Source organism: Drosophila pseudoobscura, chromosome X (assembly GCF_009870125.1).
Source record: "Drosophila pseudoobscura strain MV-25-SWS-2005 chromosome X, UCI_Dpse_MV25, whole genome shotgun sequence".
Lineage (NCBI taxonomy): Eukaryota > Metazoa > Arthropoda > Insecta > Diptera > Drosophilidae > Drosophila > Drosophila pseudoobscura.
The window spans coordinates 61,020,021-61,034,213 of NC_046683.1; the positions used below are offsets into that span (position 1 = coordinate 61,020,021).

General features: G+C 45.2%; 3 protein-coding genes across 3 annotated transcripts in view; 2 read left to right on the forward strand and 1 right to left on the reverse strand.

The window, feature by feature from the left end:
* Nucleotides 1–8,420, forward strand: part of LOC4812243 (vacuolar protein sorting-associated protein 26C) — a 47,793-nt gene extending 39,373 nt beyond the window's left edge. Inside the window, exon 5 of the mRNA XM_001352970.4 lies at nt 8,352–8,420. The gene's annotated coding sequence lies outside the window, so the exon portion shown is untranslated. The remainder of the gene's footprint in view (nt 1–8,351) is intronic.
* A 59-nt stretch (nt 8,421–8,479) lies between these two features.
* On the forward strand, nt 8,480–12,659 carry cmpy (crimpy). The gene is made up of 5 exons (XM_033383573.1): nt 8,480–8,907; nt 10,263–10,393; nt 11,827–12,020; nt 12,080–12,207; nt 12,288–12,659. The coding sequence occupies exons 1-5, from the start codon at nt 8,507–8,509 to the stop codon at nt 12,304–12,306; spliced, it is 873 nt and encodes a 290-aa protein (XP_033239464.1). The 5' UTR covers nt 8,480–8,506; the 3' UTR covers nt 12,307–12,659.
* On the reverse strand, nt 10,427–11,589 carry LOC6900291 (uncharacterized). The gene is made up of 3 exons (XM_002135577.3): nt 11,533–11,589; nt 11,147–11,467; nt 10,427–10,685 (listed from the first exon to the last, which is right to left on the reverse strand). Exons 1-3 carry the CDS (start codon nt 11,587–11,589, stop codon nt 10,530–10,532), a joined length of 534 nt encoding a protein of 177 aa, XP_002135613.2. The 3' UTR covers nt 10,427–10,529.
* Nucleotides 12,660–14,193: the final 1,534 nt, after the last annotated feature.

Genomic DNA, 14,193 nt, shown 5'->3' on the forward strand with positions numbered 1-14,193 from the left:
CTCATTGACTCGATGAGACGATGTCGACAAACCAGAAGAAGGTGGAGCCCTGGATGGAGCAGGAACACTAGCAGGGACAAGGAGCTGAAAGTCTGGCCGACATGTGTGGCCAGGCATGAAGAGGCGGCCCCGGAATTTGCATGCTCGAAACTGGAGCAGCCAGCAGTGGCAGCCGTAGAGCTGCTGTAGTCCCGGACCCGGACCCGGACTCGGCTTCATGTGGCTGGCAAAATCAACGGAACGGCCCCGACATTAAGTGTTCCGGCGTGGTCGGTGCGCCTCACCCCGGGTCTCTGGCTCTCCGGCTCTCCGGCTCTCTGGCTCTCCGTGTGTGTGCTTTCGTATACGTATATATTACGTATACGTAATACGTATAAGGTATTAAGACTTGTGCGAAATGAAATATGACATGGTTGACAAAGGAGCGGATGGGAGATGGCATCTATATTACATATTACACTCACAGACACACACACACACACACACACACACAGATGGGGGGCATACAGCATGCTACATGCAGTGGCAGCGGCTGCCAGGAGCATCAGCAGCAGATTTTGTGCCAGGCGGGGAGGCGGCGAGGCGGGGTGGCAGGGCAACCCTTTGGCAAATATTGAATGGCACCTAGCCATAACACTGGCCTCCAGGGGTAGATTAGGCCCCCCCGGCAAGTTGAAGTTGAATGCGAATAAAAACACTTGATGACCGGGCGGTCGCCGTCCCCTCAGGCCCCCCTCCAGGCCCCCCCCAGGGCATTGTTTTCTATCTTCACTCGTGCCTGGGGCGGCAGGGCCTTTGTCTGGCCTGAAATATGGCCATGATTCCTGAGCGGATTTCTGGTTTGCTTTTTATTAATTTATCCCAAGCTCTGGATTTTCTTCCATCGTTTTTCCGTGGATTTGCATTCTGAAACAATCACTTCACCAAAACATATTTAAAGATTATTTTTCCTAATTTTATTTTACTTAAATTATATAAAAATATTTATTAAAACAATTAATTCCAAACTTAATTATATTGAAACTAAACTTTGTATAATCATTATTTTTAAGAGTTTAATTTTATTTTTTGTTTTTGCTATGAAACTTCTGGATTTGATTATAAAATAATAATAATAATAGTCAACAGTCAGGAAAAAATATGATGATTTCAAAAAAAAATAAAAAAAGGTCGAAGAATTTGGAGGGGGATATTATTTGGTACAATTATCTGTTCAGGTTTCTTAAGAGTTTAAAAAAGACATTGATTTGTAGAAAAACAAAACTAAATAATATAAAAAAAATTATTCTTTGATCAAGAAAAAAACAATTTCTTTTTCATTAATACTTGGAGAAAAAACTACCTCGTGAAATGATTTAATCTATTTTATATTTATTATTTTTGTACATTTTTAATGAAGGGACATTCAATTAAAAGGTAACTTTGAGAATAACTCTATCTGAGGAGCATTTTGAGGAATACCCCTATGAAAATCGGATGTGGAGATTGCCTGGAAAGACAGTGAAAACTGCACCGCCAAGCCCTTCCCAATGTCTCAGAAGTCTTCCACTGCCCTTCATTGGGGGATGCGGACCCTCACAGGATATCGCCACGTTGAGTGCAGTCGTCAGGCGGGGCATGAATAAATGTACATGCATCATACGATATAATACATAAGCCAAATTCTATGTGGGCTGCTATCATCCCCGGCTATCTGGGGCTCCTGTCTCCTGTCTTCCGTCTCCCGTCGCCTGTCTCCTATCTCCTATCTCCTGCCTCCTGCCTGCTGACTCAGGGCTCCTGACGGTGTGTCCTGGATTGTGCATTAAATGCCACTCAGGCACTCGGCTTTAGTTTCACTCATTTTCCGGGACGTGGACGTGGACAGGGACGGGGACGGGGACGGGGACGTGGACGGGGACGGGGAATGCAGCGGCTGGAATGCAGCGCGCGAGTGGAGCGTGTGGAGCGTGTGGAGCGTTGCATACTTTACAGCTATGTGCGCGTCGCTGGCCGTGTGGCATGCCACACAGTTCGTGTGGCGGGGCGTGTCATGGCAAATGCAACGAACCGTTGCAGATGATGATGGTGATGCCACAGTGTTGCGTCATGTAAAAGATAAACAAGTCGACATTTTGACAAGCTAAAAAAAACAACAACAATCTGCCACCCGCCACCCGCCACCCGCAACAAAAACATAAACATAAAAAATGAGAGAGAAAAGATGACAGCCAGACAATGGCTTACGACGGACGAGAGGTGCGGCAGGGGCGGCGGGCGCTCCCCTTCCGCCCCCCTCCCCCCCATCAAATAATCGAAATCAACTTTCAACTCCCAACTTTGGGTCCTGCAATTTATATGCAAATTTCATTAAGGAAAGCTGCAAGAAGTCTGCCGGGGACTCACTTTGGCGGTGGCATTTCCTCTGCGGAATCCGCCGCGGGCTTAGACGCCGTCATCGCCAAAACGTCCCTGCCCCCCTCCCCCCCCCCCACTACGCAGAAAGTAATTGAAACAAGAAATATGCATTTGACCAGAACTCCAGAAGGACCCCAGTCCCCACTTTCTCTCTCCCAACTAATGTAATTTAAAATGGACGAGTGGCAAATTACTTACTTGGACATTCCACACCACCCGAAAGCACCAAACCACCAATCCCCCACCACCCCCGAAGCCCCGCAGCCCCGCAGCCCCCAAAACCCTCGAAAGCGTGAAAAAAAAAACACCACGCAAATTACCCCGAAGTAAATCCCCTAAAAAATGGCTCAAAATAAATTGCAAGGGCGTTGCGTAAATTTGGTTTTTCTTTTCGCTTTCCTTGGGATTTGGATTGGGATTGGGATTGGCTGGGATTAATTTGTAATTCAAATTTATTTCCAGCGAATGGTTAATTGGGTGGTCAGCAGCGGCAGCGACGATGATCTGGTCACACCCCACGATCAGGGAGGATTAGGCTGCAGGGCTGCACTGGGACTGTGACTAGGAATATTAGGTACAGTCTCGGCGAGAAAAGAAGTTTGGCTTGCAACGAGGGGCATTCGGAAAGTGAAAGACCTTTCAGATCGATGGGCAATGTATTAAATACCGAAACTTTATGCTGACTGAATGCCAGACCAAGGCTGAGCTGGTTTATTCTGTGGAATATCTAAAATGTTTACCTAAAATTAGCTTTGTGTTGCCTCCTTCTGTTCGTTTCGCAATTAAGAGCTGTCCGTAGATGGATGCCGGCTCTGGGAAACTGAAAGTAAAACATTATACTCGTACCATTTCTCTGTTGATGTTACTCTTGGCAGTTTCCCCTAATTTATTTGCCTCCGCTCTCGTTTGAGCTGTAGCAAAAATTTGATTCAGAAATCATCTGGCTGGCAATCGTTGCAGCAAGTTGCACAACTTTGCCATCAAGTGTGGCCTGAAAAGTCCTCACTATAAACGGGAATTACAAGCCATACTTCATATTCCAGGCCCTCTCTCTCTGTCTCTGTCTCTGTCTCTCTGTCTATCAGCTCCCTCTTTCATTCGGTTTTGATGCCGCAGCCGCAGCAGCCTCTTCTCTCTCTGCCATCATAGCCAACTTTTGTGAGTTTTTCTCGTGTTTAATGTTTTATGGCGCACTCGAAAAACGAGAACCAAAAAATATGTAAAAATATGGCATTTATGCGGAGAACACTTCAATTTTTGTTTAAATGCCAATGAAACTGTCATCAAAAAGTTGTTAAGTAATGAAACATTGAAAATAAATGTGTGCCCACACCCACACCCGCCTCTGCCTCTGCCCCTGCCCCCTCTGCCGCCTCTGCCGCCTCGGCCGCCCGGCAAGACAAACTTTTGCCTCTGGCAATTGTTCAAGAATTAATAGCCGAAATGCACCATTCCAAAGGGGATTGGGGGATGGGGGGATGGGCAGGGGGAATGCTCTTACAATTTAAGCTGCCCCACCACATTGTTGCACATTTACTTTTTGCAGCACACTCGCATCAAGTCGAGCGCACAAGTTTCTCGATATATATTTGTGTGCCCTTCCCGCGGGGCCACTCCACGCTGCTCTCCGGCACTTTACCCCCGAATGTATGCTCTTCACCAGTCTCCGGCCTCCGGACAGCAGTTTCTCTATATAGAAAATCCTCCAAATATGCATTTCTGTGGCAAAGCCTGATTGATTGATTCGAGGTATTCGCTGGTTTGATCGGAAAGGGTATCTGCAGATCCCTCGCTCTCTTTCGCTCTCCGGTGCTCTGTAGTTTGTTTCTTTTTCGGTTTTTTTCTTACACTTTTCAGCCATATTTTCATATTCTTGGGGTATGTATTTTTTTTGCAAGTTTTTTTCCTCCGGCTTCTCTTTCGTTATTGTTGTGGAAAAAGTTTTGCCCCACTCATAATTCCCGATTGCTCTTTTGTTCAATTGTAAATCTGGTTGAAGGAGGAGGGCCATCGGATGGTACCATGGGATTGTAGGGTTTGCAATGGGCTGGGGATGGGGATGGGACTGGGAATGGGGATGCGATGCGATGCGGTTGCCAGTGGAAGCCTCCCAGTCCGCAGTTGTTTTACGGAACATTTACTCTGCGATTGGATTCCTCTTCACTGGGTGGGGTGGTCCAAAGGGGCGGGGGGAGGGGCACCCTCTTCTCGGAGGCTCGGACTTGAACTCTGTCTCTATCTCCATCTCTCCCTCTCGCTTTCGCTCTCTCGTGTACTTTTGTAGTCAAACGTCTGTTTTACGCTAATTGGAAAAGTTGCAAGTTTTTTCGCCCCCTCACCGCCTCACCCCCTGTCGCCTCTGTCTGTTTTTAGAGAGGCACGCGTTGTGGGGGCAGAGTGGCAATGCCAGTGGCAAGAACAGGCCCGTGCGGTGTGTGGCTTTTATTGGAGGCAAATTGCTTAGAGCGATGCTTATTAGCAGCTGACACGGGCCTCATCATCAAAGTTCGGTCCAAAAAAAAAGCAATAATGAGAGACAAACGACGAGAATTTCATACTTTTAAATTGGCCATTAGCCCGGATAAATGCTGGCGTGGCGTGCCGTGGCGTTCCAGCATCGCTGATAGGCGGTGGAGGCAATCTCTGCCGGCTCTCGACCCCCAAAAGAGGCCCAAAAGATGCCGAAAAGAGGCTGAGGAGTGGGACATAAGCCCTTGCATCCTGCTCTTGAGCTCTTTAGCTCCCCAGACCCCACAGCCCCACAGCCCCGCCCCCCAACCCCACAGCTCTTTGCTTGTAATTATAATAAACAGAAATGACTTTATATTTTGAAGGATGTTCTTGCATCCGTTGTTTGTTCGCCGCTCACCCGCCGCGCGGTGCCATTCAGCGTCAAGAGTTTTTAGTGGCTCGTTTGCCAGTGTGCCGTATGTGTGTGTGTCTGTGTGTGTGTGTGTGCCTGTGTGTGTGTGTGTGGGAGGCTTATGCGTGGAATAGTTCTTGCGATAAAGGAGATATGCCAGTGGCCAAGGCAGCAGCTCGTGGGAGGGTATTTTCACATGAATCTGAGGCCATAATGTACTTAGCCAAAAGATATTATAAAATATATTTGTTTATGCAACAATCAGCTGATTTCTAAAAGTATTTTGGAATGAATAAAGTCTTATTAAAGTTATAGGAAAACTCTAGTGGCGAAGGTCACACTAAATTTACGTATGTAAGTAGTACCATATGGGCATTTCCTTTCAGGTTTTACGTTTCTATCGCGTATTGAAATACTCAGTGTTCATTTTTCAAGCAGCTGACGCAGGTTACTGGCGTTAAGTTACATAAATTCCAGCGTAAAAAGTGAACTTTGGCTTTTTTTACTACGTTTTCAGATCAAAGTTCATGAAATTATACATCAATTGGTTAAGCTTTCAATAAATTTGGGAAATAATTTAGGGATTAAAGCACATATCTGTTTTATCTTTATAGAAATCTGTTTGTAATGACCTCTAATGTGATTTTGCAGGGTAGACATTTTGAAAGTCAAAACTCGACTGAAACTAGGCCCAAGGATACTACTATTTCTGCTCTTTCTACTGTCTTGCCCAACTAAATTCCCATCGAACAATTGTAAAACTATCCTGAAAACAGCGGAGAGAAAATTTCCCTTGAACGCGTAGCGAACATCGCGTACTTTGGCACCGCATGAACCCAGTCGTGGGTGCTAGTGTGCGTGTGTTGTGGCTGATAACTCTGCCTTCCAGGCTCAACAGCCACTGCGCAAGCCCAGAGAGAGAGAGAGAGAGAGAGAGAGACAGAGAGCTGACGCTCTCTCGGCAGCATTGGGATATTTTGTGCTTACAAATAACACAAACAAGAAATATCCCACGACGGGATAGCGACGGGCACGACTGTGCTGCCGCTGCCGCTGCCTGCGTTCTAACTGGCAAAAGGTCTAGGCGGCGATATCAACTAAGTTTAGTCTCTCGACTTAAATGGCCGCGTGCGGCAGACAAAAGCGCATGAAAAATTCATAAGATTTTGTGGCGGTCCGTTCCATCATCATTCGTCGTCGTCAAACTAGTCGTCCTCGTCCTCGTCCTCGTCCACCTCCACATCGCTTTCGTTGTCGTAGCATTTCGTCAGAGAGTTGTGACAACAACAATAGCAACAACAGCAACAGCAACAACAATTGAAAGGAAAGGAAAACCACAACGGCATAAAGAGCGACGACTACTCCTCCTGTGGCCCTAAACGTCTGTCATTAGGTGTAACGAGGTGTGTGCGTGTGTGCATGTTTTTTGAGTGTGTATGTTTTTTTTTTTGAGTGTGTTACTGTATGCACATTTGAGCATTGGTAGTGTCACACCAGCGACAAGAAAGCACCAACAATACACAACACACAATATCGAATGCCCAATTGAAAGTGGTTGACAACCGACCAACCGACCAAAAAAAAAGAAAAACACAACTACAAATACAAATACTAACATTAAGTGTCCCCTGGCCAAAAGTGAGAGGCAGTAGTTGGCCAAAAAGTGCAGGCACCGAGCGAAATAACAAAAAACACATCAAGAGCCATAAAGCAAAAGTTGATTATTTTTCCATTGATTTCAAGGGAAAACCGTCAAAGGTGGCCCTCGAAGAGCAGTTACTACTACCGTTCGATGGGTGCTGTGCTGCCGGGGGGAGGGGTGGGCTGGACTGGGCTGGGCTGGGCTGGGCTGGGCGCTGGGGACATGCGAAGGGCGACAGGGACATCAAACGTTTAAATACAAATTAGTTTGGCATGTGTTTCCAGCAAATTTCATTTCACTCTCACTCGCCCTTGCTCCCTCTCTTTCGCACGCTGTCTCTTTCTTCCCTGTGTCCCTCTCTGGCGCTGTCTCCCTCTGGCTTTCAACAACTTTCGACGGCATGTGGCATACTTTTGGGGATTCGCTCAAATTAATTTCTGAAGTTTTTTGTATTTTTTTTGTGTCGGTTGTCGATTTTCGGTTGTTGCGTTTTTTTTGGTTTTTTGGTTTTTGGCCACGAGTTCATTTTCCACTCTCTGATTTTGGCCCCGAGCCCCCTCTCTCCCCTCTTTGCCCTCCTCCCCCACCTTGTTTTTTGGTTAATTAAGTCGAAATTTGTTGTTCCGATTGCATTTTGGAGCTGATCAATATCAAAAGTTAATGTTTATTAGAAGTCGAAACGAAACGAAACGAAGGGTCTGTGGGAGAGGGGATTTATTTATTATTTATTTTGTACTTTTTACGTTTGATAGGGAAAAAAATCCCCAAATATTCATGCCATTTTATTTGCCCCGAGAGTGGAAATATTCCAATGAAAATTGACATTTGTATGAAAATAAATATATCTCTCTAATGAATACAAAAGTGTTGGGTCGTCGTGGTTCGTATATTTTTTATTCGTATTTAAAATAAATATATATCCCATAAATTTTGATTAAATATGGGCCACATACAAAAGACTTTTCCATACATTTATGTACAATTTAAATCAAAGTGAATTCACTTTCGTTATTTTTTCTATTTAAAAGCCGAATGTTTCAATTGAATATGGGTGTGTTTTTTGTCGTTTTACTATGCCATTTTTCTGCCAGTGTAGCTCCAATAGCTAGCAGAAATGTTGTATATTTTATATTCAATTAACTTTTTTTCTCATGGCAAGCATTTAAATTTCCATTTCCCGAACCAATTACAGCGCATTTTCCCAAATATATTTCTATTTAAATAAATTATGGCCAGAATATGGCACTCTCAGATCAATTTCCCTTTTGGCAGCGCGATGAAATTTTAATGAAATTAGACGGCAAACCGATTTCCGCAAAACAACTTTTCAATTTTCAACAGGCGGAGGGGGACAAAAGGGCGTTCGAATGGGGAAGTGTTGGAGTGGGGGGAGTGGGAGTCCTAGTTTATGGCCTTTTAATCATTTAACAACGCTCTTGCCCTTTGCAGTCAACATGCAAATTGCCTGCGTCGGACCCAGCACCGATCCCCATCCAAACGAGAGCACCAGCAGCCAGCACCGGAGCCAGAGCCAGAGCCAGCATCCGCATCTGCAGAAGCAGGAGCAGGACCCGCAGCAAAAGCACAATAAAAATTGCCTATAAATGGGCGGAAGAGCAAAAGGAAGTGGAAAAGGAAGGCAGGACGGTCGTTCGCTGGATGTGGGGGCCATGGATATACGCACAAGGACAACAGTAGGAGGAGAAGAGCCAGCAGTAGCAGAACCCCACCGAATGGGGGGAGCAGGCCAGGGAGGAGTCAAACAGTACAACAAAGCCAACAAACTTCCGCATAGGATGCGCCGGAACGGAAGCTATTTTGGCCGCCTGAACGTGAGCGTGTTCCTCATCTACTTGTGGTGCTATCTGCTGCTGATAATGGCCGCATCTGGCGGCAGCAACAATGTGGTGAACGGCCTCAAATGCTACTGCAATCCGAAGGAATGCGATGTAATACGCTCGCTCGACTGCCCCGGCAAGGGCCTGATGCTCTGGGATCCATGCAAGTAAGTGGATACTTAGCCACCCCACCACCGCACCATCCGCATTCCCCCCCACCCCCCACCCCCCACAAAATATTATCTCATTCGGTGGTGCGTGTGGGCGTGCGTCCGGGGGTGCGGTTCTGTGGCTGGGTGGTCCGAAGCCTCTTAATTATATGATTATCCAAAAAGCAGTGCGTTCCAGGACTCCCTTTCGATGCTGGTTTTTGCCTTTAAAACCATGCAGTCGGAATGTGGGCCGGCGTTAATGAGATTTCAAAGATTTCTTGCTGGAAATCTGTACCATACGATGGACAAAGAACTCTTAGATACATATGTAGTTGGCTATAAACTTTATTCGTAGTTTAGAAGGGAACACTTTTTTGTTTTGTTTCATTTATTAGCAGATTTAAATGGAATCTCAGTATATATTCCCCAAGAGCTTTAGAGTCTTGTGTTTTATTGCATAACCTTCCCATCCTGAGTATTAAAAACTCTGTCTTATGAGTGTTTGTGTATCTATAACAGCTACAACAGCCAACCAACTCGAAGAAAAAATAAAATATGCCCAAAATCTATCAAGCAAAGCTGGATTTTTGTTTCTTACTAAATTAAGAACACTTGAAAACGAGTGAAAATATTCATTTTGTAGAGCTTTTGCTGCAACATAGCCAGTCACATGGCTGGGTATCGTACTTACTGCTTAAGGATTAGGCATTTAAAATTTAAAATGCAGAGTAAAAACTCTAGGACTATTCAAAAGTTATTGGCAAAAGCTTGGTGTTATTTAAATGCCAAAATTTGAACAAAAGAGGGTTTTTTGAAGCACAACGGATGTACAGCGGATCTGCTTGGATCTGCTTGGATCTCCTTAGATATGCTTGGATCTGCTTTCATCTGCTTGGATCTTCTATGATCTGCTTGGATATACTTTAATCTGCGTGGATCTGCTTGGATCTGCTTTGATCTGCTTCAAAATTGATCAAAATATACCAAAAAGATGAAAAAGAACACCTTTCGGCTTTGCTTTCGCTTCATTTAGAAGATGCTTTTGGCCTGTTTTGGAGTTTCAAGTGATGTGTAGAACACACCGAGGCTAATTACCAGTAATACAGTTACGCGAATGATGTCTCACCATTCTTGAAATGCCAATCCATGGGTCACGTACACTCCTTCGGCGTTCTCCTTCAGCATTCGCATTCGCGTCACGCAACCACGCTAAACCCCCGATTCAATTGAGGGTGTTAACTAATTGTTAACGCTTATCGAAGCCCAGTCAGAATCGAATCAATTGCCACTGGGATTCATTTAGGCTAGTAGGATACCTACCTAATATGCACTCTAATTTATGTATGTATATTCATCTATTCCATTCACAGATGTTGTCGCATCTGCGCCAAGACCTTGGGCGAATCCTGCGGCGGTCCCGGCGGTTTTTCCGGCCAATGTGAGCCGCCCCTGCAGTGTGTGACCAAGCTGCCCATTAGCAGCGGTCTGGGCGTGTGCATGGGTGAGTATTCCACGGGGCCACAGAGCCCAGAAAGGGTGGTGGAGGGAGGGGAGCATAAAAACAGCAGGGGGGCTACGGGTTATGGGTTATGGGCTCTTTCGCATATGTATTTAGTCGCATCCATTATGCAGTAACATCACGTATTATAGACCAGCTCGCCCTCCAATAATATATCCGCATACACCTCCGCTCGCTTTAGCAGCCGCGTCCGCACTTGCCACTTGGCCTGTGGCGCGCTGGGCGGGAACTCGTCCGATCGGAATGTATAGTTGCGTATCTCGTACAGTTTTCCCTGCATAATGCGAGCATAATGGTGGGCATCAGTTCGGTGTTCGAGGGCTTCTTGGTGTAGTTTGTGTTTTGTGTTCCGTGTCTGGGTGCAGAATTAGTCGTAATGCGCCCCGGGGGCAGCTTGGGCGATGCGGTGCGATGTGCGATGGAATTTGGGTTGAAATTTGAAATAAAACAGAGAATACAGAGCAAACAGAGGGAAGAGACTGAACAGAACATCGTACTGGTAGGTAGCTGCAGAATGTCGATGCTGAATTTTGACAAATATTTACTTTTATTTATTGAAAAGTTATTTTGTGCAAACGAAAATATTTGTCTTTGTTCGAGACTTTCGAGCGGGGCGGTAGGGGGTCGGAAGTTTCGATTAGTTAAATAGTTTTCCCAGCACACATTTGCCTCTGTTTCAACTCAACTCAAATCAAATCAAATCAACTCATCGCACACACGTCGCACAGTACGCACCTTGAGCATTGGACATCCCGAGGGGAGATTGGTGAACGTCTTGAAGCGCCTGAAGAGCTTGCCCAGGATATTGTTCTCGTACATGGCGCCCAAGTACTTGCAGCCGTCCATCTTGAGGCTCGCCACGTTCATGCGGGTGTTGTCCTTCTTGAACAGGTCGAACGTCGATTGTATCTCGAAGTTCTGGAAGGTTTCGCTCAGGTTTAGGCGCGCCGCTATTATGGGTGTTCTCTTCCGATGCAGGACGCAGGCCATCTCATTGACCGCCGACTCTTTCACGGCGCGGCACTTCAAACTGTTCAGAACGATCTCATAGTTGTTCTATGGGAATCGTAGAAGGGATTACACTTTGCTCTTTGCTCTCCTTTCGATGACGACGAACAAACCCTGGCGTGTCCCAGTTCCAGTATGAAGAAGCCAATGGCAAGACGAGCAAACAACATCCTTTTATATCCGTTCGCAGTACGCACTAAGCGGAGTTTGTTCAGCGACGCACTCCTTATATAGTGGGCCGTAATTTTAATTTAAATTGAACGCTTTACGGTACAGTAATCGCTGTTAATGCGCTGCCACAATCAAAAGTTCATTTCAAGCCTTAACGAACATTTAATGTGTGTATTAATCCCCGCATTTGCATCGATTGGGCGGCCACTATTAAATGGGGCTTAATTTCTGCGCAGATTTGCAACACCTGACCGCCCTGACCTCCTCGCATGACAACTGTACCGAGGCGGAGTCCATTGTCTTGCAGCCGGGCTGCGAGATCACCAACAAGCGCTGCCAGTGCTGGCCCATCATGCGCACCTGTCTCAGCGAGCTATCCAGCGACGGGGCATCCCCCAATGACTCACGTTGGCACTTCAAGAACTTGGAGGTAAGCAAAGCACTCCCACGGTGATATGGTATTCATACAAGCTTGTCTACTGGTTACAGGACTGCCAGTTGAATTTGCAAAATCTCATCAAACTCGAGCTGGAATTCGATGGAGACTACAAAATCTCACCGAGCAAATTCACCTACAAAAAGCTCCGCAGAAAGCGAAAGTCCTTGAGGAAACGCATGTGAGCCAGTCCAGCCACTGGAATACACAACAACAATCTCCAACAATAGCACAACTAATGATCCCCTTAATCCCTTTCAGCATCATCTTGGACGATTGAGGGCCACACTCAGAAAGCCATATGTAACGTCCTCTCTCTCTATTGTATGTTCTCCGAAAAACTCAGCAAAAACCAAACGAAAGATCTTGTACAGATAGTATGCTTACTTCTAAATGATAATATGGCTATTATAAATACCAATACATATACATACATAAATACCTATACATATACAAAGGGGAAATGCATACATATTAATAGTGAAATAAAGCATTTGTATGTGTATCCCAAGACATTTGTTACTTTATTGCGCGCAATTTTTCCTAAAGAACTAACGAACTAAAAATCCCCTCAACCAAAATACATGCCTACATACCATGAATACATAAACAATAAACAATAAATTAAACACACACACACTTACATAAGTATATGTATGTGCTGTTGCTTTACAAATAATGTTGCAAATAATAAGTGAATAATTAAGTAACAAACAAAAGAATGACATTTGTTTCAATTTGAATTTGATTTGAAAACATTACGTTACTTTAACGTATTTTGTAACGTAAGGCTCTGTTAACAGTCAAGCAATGAGCGCGCTTAACAGCCCGCAACTGCTTAGCAGTGTAACAGCTAACAGTGCACTGTAATAGACCTACGAAACGTTGAGTAACTAAACCTTTGAAAAAAATATCAAGGCTAGGGTTAATCTGTACACAATTCATTTCCAATTAATCAGAGCGACTGTCCTGACTACAAAAAATGCATACGACACACAAATCTGTCGACAGCCAGTAGAAAAAAACAATTTAATTGCATGTAGGAATAACAGCCCGCGAACTGTAACAGCTTAACAGCTGTAGCGCTATAACAGCGTAACAGCCAGCTGTGGCAACGTAACAGAGGAGTCAATGAATTGCAGCATACTTTTCGGTGGCGCTGAACAATTTTCATTTGAATTAAATTTCCAACTAACGTCTCGAAGCTATATCCTTATAGTCCTTGATACCGATTTAGTTTTAAACGATGAGGGCGATTATCCTGATTACAAAAAGGTTTAGCACCTCCAGATCGGACAAGAAATAGCAGAGATGGACATGTCGAAATGACAAAATAAATGGCAATAATTAAAATACGCTATCTCTCGGCTATTTAGCGGCTGAGCTGGTAGTGGCATGTCCTTCCGGGGTCCTTCCTTGAATACCAACGATCCGGCACATTCCGCCGATGGCGATGAGGCGTGGAAGGCCCTGATCATAGCATTCAGAAAAACCAGTATTTTCATGATGTGCAAATCGGCATCTTTGGAAGGCTATATCTCAGAGAAACAGGGCCAGATCGGCAAAGGACCGACTCTCCCAGGATCGTGGGGACCCAGCCTCTCGATTGGCACCAAAATCTCGACTAAAAAAAGGGGGCCGATTTTTGGCAAATTCAATGATGTAACCATCATGAATTTTGGCGAAAATCGTGATCTAATCGATGTCCTTTTTTCTGATGCCAATCGGTTGGCAGGACCCTCCCGATCACAAAAAGGCATGCCACGCCCCGATCGGCTTCCGTATAGCTGAGATATAGCTTGCAGAAAAAACCAGTATTTTCATAATGTGCAAATCGCAATCTTTGGAAGGCTATATCTCAGCTAAATAGGGCCAGATCGGCGAAGGACCTGCCTTCCCAGGACCTTTTGGATCCAGCCTGTCGATTGGCACCAAAATCTCGACTAAAAAAAGGGGGCCGATTTTTGGCAAATTGGATGATGTAACCATCATGATTTTTGGCGAAAATCGTGATGGAAGGGATGTCCTTTTTTCCGGTGCCAATCGATTGGCAGGACCCTCCCGATCACAAAAAGGCATGCCACGCCCCGACCGGCCCATAAACAGTCGAGATATAGCAAAAGAAAATTTTCGAACTAAGTCCGACGGCAAGCGGCCGAAAATGAGC